This window comes from Talaromyces stipitatus, genomic scaffold (genome assembly GCF_000003125.1).
Source record: "Talaromyces stipitatus ATCC 10500 scf_1105507295527 genomic scaffold, whole genome shotgun sequence".
In the NCBI taxonomy this organism is placed as follows: domain Eukaryota; kingdom Fungi; phylum Ascomycota; class Eurotiomycetes; order Eurotiales; family Trichocomaceae; genus Talaromyces; species Talaromyces stipitatus.
The window spans coordinates 441991-449290 of NW_002990114.1; the positions used below are offsets into that span (position 1 = coordinate 441991).

The window sequence follows — 7300 nt, forward strand, 5'->3', positions numbered from 1 at the left end:
ATCAAAGACCGTCGCAATTTATACTAGTAGTGATTTACACTAGATGAATGTCTGAGTGTTTATGTATAAGCAATATGTAAGGACTACGCACTAGCAAATAACTGAAGTACACAGCTAACCATGCTTGACACAACGATGGCTGGTGTAAGAGTGGGGCCATACAGAGGTCGTACGGAATTTTAATTACAATATTACTGATTGTTACCATGTCCGCGAGATTTGGTTGGTCTAGGACTTAACTTGATCTACGATTCCCCCGTCGCGGCCGCTGTTCAGCCCGTGTCGCAGTGCCATCAAACCCAGCACGGCCAGCATCCAATCCCGAGCCACACGTTGTTCAAGATCTGCCATGTTACTCTTGTTGTAACTACCCGTTGTCTGAGCTGCAGAGATATCCTATGTCACCGTCTGAGACTACTACACGAGAGCTGTAGATAGGTTAGGGAATTACATATATTAACGTAATCGGCAAGCGAACCGTCATTTTTCCCGGAACCCGCGCTCTATTCTATTTATTAGATCTCAACGCGTCAATATGCCACCAATTCGCAATAAAACAAAAAATATATAGCTGAGCAAGAAGGCCGAATATTATTAGCTATTTCTGATTTACAAAATGGACGAATTTTACGTGTGGCTCAAGCTGCAAGGATTTACAATATACCCCGGACGACTCTACAAGATAGATTAAACGGCATTCAACAAAGATCTCAAGTACGCGCCAACAACCATAAATTAACTCGATTTGAGAAAGAATCACTTGTCAAATGAGTGCTTGATCTAGATAAACGTGGATTACCCCCTCCCCCCCCGGGCACTCTCTCGTACGAGAGATGGCTAATCATCTTCTCTCACAACACGGAAATCAACAGGTTGGAGAGAAATGGGTATCTAATCTTGTTAAACGTCGGCCAGAGATTGAATCAAAATTCTCACGGAAATATAACTATGAACGAGCCAAATGCGAAGATCCGAAGATAATCCGAGAACCTTTTGATCGCGTACGAGAGGTTATCTCAGAGTATGGAATCTTACCAGAAGATATCTATAATTTTGATGAGACTGGCTTTGCTATGGGACTCTGTGCGACTGCAAAGGTTATAACCGGAAGAGATCGATATGCTCGGCCGAAGCTATTACAGCCTGGCAATCGAGAATGGGTGACTGCAATTGAGGCGACTAATTCAACTGGATGGGCCTTGCCTTCGTATACTATTTTCAAGGCAAAGAGATATGCTCAATTAGGCTGGGTTGAGGATCTTCCAGATGATTGGAGAATCAATATCAGTGACAATGGATGGACAACAGATGAGATTGGATTAGAATGGCTTCAAACCCATTTTATTCCTCTTATTAATGGCCGTACTTTGGGAACATATCGAATGCTGATTCTTGATGGCCATGGAAGTCATTTGACTCCTGAATTTGATCGTACATGTACTGAGAATAATATTATTCCAGTCTGTATGCCTCTTCATTCCTCACATCTTTCACGGCCTCTTGATGTTGGCTGTTTTGCTGTTTGAAAGAAACATTATGGACAGCTTGTTGAGCAGCGAATGAGGCTTGGATTCAATCATATAGATTAAATCGACTTTCTTACCGCATTTCCAAAGGCTCGTACGATGGCATACAAAGCTCAAACTATTCGGAATAGCTTCGCAGCAACCGGATTAATACCTTTCAATCCAGATTGTTATGAGCTGACCTCATGAGTATGTTTGGGTGAAGCCCTCACGGATATTGACAACAGCGCTATCTGCCGGATCCCGGCAAACCCGAATATGAAGCTATTCCCAGATCCCGCATGCTTGCGCAACATCACCTATCCGGAGTCGTACGATGTCCGGAGTCATACGATATCAGGCAACCCCGGGTTCCCGGAAGAAGCATGTTGGAAGCCCCTAATTCCCCTTGCCCATATAAAATTGTATGCGTGTGAAGAACCTGTTGTTTCCTTTCTCTTTCCTTTTCTCATGTTATGTTTTCTATTCAAGTATGCCCTTATAGTGAGCATTAGGCGGGACTAGCCCGTAACACAGATCGAGTTATTCAACGGCTTACTATTCAATTGAAGACTCCAACCCCCCCCCCTACAAGTCGACCAAGCAATACACAATCATCTTGCTTACAAACACCTCAAAATATACGTCAATTTACACGTCAATCGACTACAATTAAGAGAGGTATAAGTGAGCTTACAGGAAGCCCAAATCAAGTGATTGATCAAGCCATTATGCGGGTGTCAAATGCCTATGAAATGACTACAAATGATCTTTTACTCCAGGCCATTAAAATCGCGAGATTTATTCTGATGTGTATGTATGAGGGCTGTTAGAGCATGTTACAATAATGGAAAGTCACTCGTCCGCAGTCGAGTGGTTTGTATGGGTGCAGTAATTCACTGAATCCTGTCCTTGATGTAGGGTCAGTTATAAATACATGTAAGCAATGAGAGGTATTAGTTGGACTTGGCGCGAACCTGGAGACCGCAAGGATGGATTATATGTAAGAGTGCATTTGAGCTATAGCATTGTAGACAATGATAAAAATTAGAGGTCTAATAGTATTAGTCTATTGGTTTCTAAAACTTCTCTTGAGTTCAAGACTTACAACATAACAATACCTACGAGCTTGATTAAATTGGCATCAACACTCTTATGAGCGAGTAACCGAGTTTAATGTAACTTACATGGTCACAATGAGATCACAACAATGGCCTCTCTTTATTCTCTTTGCTATTCTATTTTCCAGCTTGTACAGCCTGTGTATCGCGGCTAAATCTTTACACAATGACAATTTCTACCCTAGGCTCTCCCACTCTCTCAGTTCTAGGAGTGTGTTAAGACGGGATGATAGTCATACCTACAACAAGACCTCGCCTTGCGACAATAGGGCCTGCTGCGGCAAGTCTGGCTTCTGTGGGTATAGTTCTACATACTGCGGTACATCTGGAACATCTCCCAATGATCTGTCCTGGAATAATTGCGACGCCCACGCCGAGTGTGGCAAGGATTTAGTCTCTGGCAATAGAACCTGTCCGTTAAATGTCTATTGCAGCCAGTATGGTTTCTGTGGAGCTGGCTGCCAAAATGGGTGCAATATACCCGGCTCGGGGCAACAAACAGCAGCACGCAGAACAGAATTATTGGCTACTATGAGTCTTCGGCAAATAGAAAACAATGCATGGGCATAAATATTAACCAGATCCCAATTGAGAATTTGACTCACCTGAACTGTACGTTGCTTGCGTCTGATGCTCCTGGATTTCTCACCCCCGTATGTTTCTGCCACAGGGACCAACTGAAGGAACTGTGATAAACTATAGATGCATTTGGGTATATCACCCCGGGAACGTACGAGATTGGCGCAATGTCCGGTGTAGATGCCTCGACTTTTTTTGATTTCATAGCCTTGAAGTCCAAGAATAGTGACCTAAAGGTAAGTATATCTCTTGGAGGCTGGACCTTCAGCGACAACGACACCACCACCCAGCCAGTGTTTGGAGATATAGTATCTACGCATGACAAGCGGCAGACGTAGTAGTATACAATCATGCAGAAATCCTTGCCACACAGTAAATACTGCAGGCTGGTTTGCATGGTCCCGGTACGGCTGCGCAACCCATCGTCTTTTCGGATGAACCTTCGGTTGGTTCCCTCTCGCCATCTCCAATCGTGTCCCTTGCTGTTACTTCTATATAGTCGTTGTGGTGGAAATTGGAAGAGTGACAGCCTGGGTGAGGGGCTGGGGTGGGGTAATTTGGCTATCTTAAGCAGTTTATTATTTGCGAATGCTTTCGCAAATTTCGTTTCGCAAATTAGTAGCATCATAGTGACGCTGTAACAAAGTTACGAGGGACTACACACTTAAAGAAGATAGCCTCTGAGCCGGTCTATCAATCTTAACTCACTAGGTGTTGGGAACCCTAGTTCAATGAAGTCTTAAGTGCAAATACCAAGACATTATACCAAGACATTACGCCAAACCAGGAAAAGCATGGGGCTTTTGGGAGGAATGGTCAGAAACACACAAATTGCATGTATCTAGCGCACTAGTGCCCTACGGTATAGGGTTAACCCCTCCAGGCGTAATAAATCATCATCATCATCATAGACAATCTCTATCAAGCAAATAGGGCTCTCTTGATTTGCTGGTACAGCCTCGTAGCGTTACCTCCACCACGCGATATCATTCAGCAGGACGACGTGTGTGTTGGGAGATCACCCTTCATCAAGAGTCAGTTGTTCGTGAAAGATTCCTAGGTAGCTAGGTTAAAGGCGAAGAGGGCCGGAGGCGAGATGGAGGAAGATCCGGCCGTAACGACGTGCGTAGGACGCGTCGTAGTGTCGTCAACTAGAGCTCGAGAAGCTCTGGAAGGCGCTGACGGCACCGACGCCACTGCTGCAACTAGGAAGACGACATTAAAAGCAAAGCCAACTGTAGTGAGGAAGCCTGCTAGTTAGATTGAGGAGAGACAGTGCTCCCAGGACGAAAACCAAGTGATGCTTAGAAAGATGTGTCAGTACTTGGAGGGCACCTATCAGGAGGTTAAAAGTTTAAAAGAAATGCTCAGCAGATAAGAGAAAATCATCCAAGAATATAACGACATAATTAAGGAACTGCAGGCCTAATGGAAGGAATCTAAAGTCAGTATGTGGAAGATTGTAAGTAACCCTAGGTGCAACTAGATACTGTCACGAAAACTCCAATCAATACAGCTCTGATGTAGGCCAAATCACAGCCGTCATTCATAGATATAACCACTAGCCAATCTGGTCACCAGCAGGGTATGTGCACACCTAGGCCCTTTAGGCCCCCTAGTGCCCCCTACATTGGCTAATATACTATTTTGCACAATCGATATGTCTTGTCAGACAAGAAGATAGTGCCAAGGCGTAGATAGCTAATGTTAGGTAGATGATCGAAAAAGAGATATAGGGAAATGAAGGAATGGAGACCTGGCTCTATGTAGTAGTAATTAAGGATATAAAGAACGCTAACCAGTCAAAATTATTTGCAGACAGGAGGATAAGATCTAGCATGTCAAAAAGGCTGCTTAAAAGCTAAATATACTGTTCAATTACAGTGGTGTTGGAATAATAGGTCATGGAGCGTAGGAGGACCATTGCAGCTGGTAAATATCCAAAGCCCACTTAGAAGGGAATCTTCCTGTATGACCATGGCAGCTATGAAAATGCGCCAAAGAGTCTCTTATCTGTATATATAAATCTGAGATAGATCTTGAAGCCCAAGGTTTACCCCTCAGCGGCCTTTTTCCCAACAGGGAACGGTGGGAAACGTGCGTGTCACGAACCACGGCCGTTAAATAGAAACACACACTCTCACACACCCACACCCTCGGTATGGTTAGCTTCTGCGTACATATTTGCATCACTGATGCATGGCATGACAGAGGACTCCGAAACTTGCAGTAGTCTCTGATATGCATACTAAGTACGCCATGCTAGCGTCGAAATTTCAAACTGCTCCTCTCGAAGTAAGTACTCAATCAAGTCTGGTGCTTAATAGAAAATGATCAAAAACTTGCTTATATGGCTGTTGGCTTATATTTAGTACTCTACCAAATATTAGAATGTTGGATTGGGGTATTGTATGACTGCAAATCTCATGTAGCCACAGAGGTTGCTGTCGAGTCTATACAATGTCGATCCCCATTTCTCCTTACAACTTGCAGAGAGCTTTCATTCGAAAATCAACATACCTCGCACACGATGCATATGGCGTTCAATTCAGGCAATGTGGGCATGCGAGACACCAGCACTATTTTATTACTCCGGTCTATTGTGTCATAGTAAGCATCCATGAATTCGGTAGAGAGGGTAGATCTATATCATGTAGATCGAAGCTTCATCTCGTACTCTCGCGGAATTTCCACAAAGTCAGACCAAGGAAACTCTTTTGAGCCAAAATCTACCCCGGCAGCAATCGCAACCCTTTTAGAAGTTTCTGTATCCAGATATATCGGATCATCCTCTTTTTGTTTGAGCCACAAGGAGCTGATGGTAAAGGCCACAAATGGTTTTATCACCGCAGAGAGTTTAATCGGGCATGCTGGATTCTGAGGAAGCGTTTCAGCCACGACAATCGGCAATAAATGAGGAATCCCGCTTTTCTGCTTCTGATTTTCTCGAAGATGCCATTGTGTAATGTTATCATGATAGTGATCATCGTCGCCCTAGTTGTCCCTGTCACCCACTTTCGGTGGTTGCGTGCGAAACCGGATTTGCGTGTGTACGACGTCGTGGCCTCCAGTCTGGACGGCTAGATTTTGATACATGATTGGAACGTCGAGCGCCCATCCTCGACTCTCGCCAGTTGTGGTGGCTTCCCGAATACCTGCACTGGGGTGATAAACGTGACTTGCGGATCATTGACGGGATTGGACGATGTTGGATCTTGCAATGTCGAAGGCAGAACTGGCGGATTTGGAGAGATAATGCTCATTCAAGACTCTTAGCTATTCATTGAAATCAATATCATTCACCTGCAACTCCTTTTCGCTGGCACTTGGTTAGTACCGATGGACGTGGCGCAAGCTGTGACCAATACCAGAATTCGGCCGCTTGAGCAAGCCTTACGGGCCCAGAGACCTAGCTTCGTGGAAGTTTTGTGTTTGAACATCATTGGATCCTTTAATCCAGAATACAGGGACCAGAGCTCTGCAGGCATTTCCGTTCAATATTCCGCTTCACTCCGTATTGAGGACAATGATGCCTCCTTGGCTGCTGCCTTTGACACTTTGTCATGGCAACTCTTGGGTGATTCGAGCAAAGTGCTACATTATATCGAAACGAACATTCCAAGAGAACTTCCTGGCACCTATAGGACTGGGATCAAAATCGCCAAACTGCAGAATTCAGGGGATACCTCCTCAGAAGCAAAGATCACAGAGTGCTTCACCATTCTTCGAGAGTTTTTGGAAATCCAGGATATTACAGGCCAATTAAACACTGTGGACTATGCACTTAATATCGTCAACAATAAACCCTTTCTGGGAGCAGAGATGCTCACAGTGTTGGGCATCTGGGTTATCTCCATCAGAATAGGAACTCCGTTTACATACACGGATTTTAGATCCGCCTTCTCGAGCAGGGTCCTCTCGACGTGAGCTGGCGGATTAGATCTTGGAGGATTGTACAATATGTAAATTATGTATCGGGAGGACTTGTCGTTTTGCGCCCGAACAGTTGTTGGGAGCTGCTTGAGTGCCCCGAACTTGTGTTATATGGACTTTATTATACAACACGTTGATTATTTTCCGATGAATAAAGAGCAC

General features: G+C 44.4%; 2 protein-coding genes across 2 annotated transcripts, besides 2 other annotated features; both read left to right on the forward strand.

The window, feature by feature from the left end:
- The first annotated feature begins 579 nt into the window (after positions 1-579).
- Positions 580-798: a mobile genetic element.
- A 17-nt stretch (positions 799-815) lies between these two features.
- Positions 816-1694: a mobile genetic element.
- Positions 834-1677, forward strand: TSTA_082070 (uncharacterized protein; the record flags this gene model as incomplete). The annotated part of the gene is made up of 2 exons (XM_002477892.1): positions 834-1464; positions 1658-1677. 2 exons carry the CDS (start codon positions 834-836, stop codon positions 1675-1677), a joined length of 651 nt encoding a protein of 216 aa, XP_002477937.1.
- A 757-nt stretch (positions 1695-2451) lies between the features above and the next one.
- Positions 2452-4466, forward strand: TSTA_082080 (uncharacterized protein; the record flags this gene model as incomplete). Its single annotated transcript, XM_002477893.1, has 8 exons — positions 2452-2508; positions 2876-3038; positions 3065-3238; positions 3329-3441; positions 3591-3650; positions 3883-3941; positions 4139-4208; positions 4266-4466. 8 exons carry the CDS (start codon positions 2452-2454, stop codon positions 4464-4466), a joined length of 897 nt encoding a protein of 298 aa, XP_002477938.1.
- Between the last annotated feature and the right edge of the window lie 2834 nt (positions 4467-7300).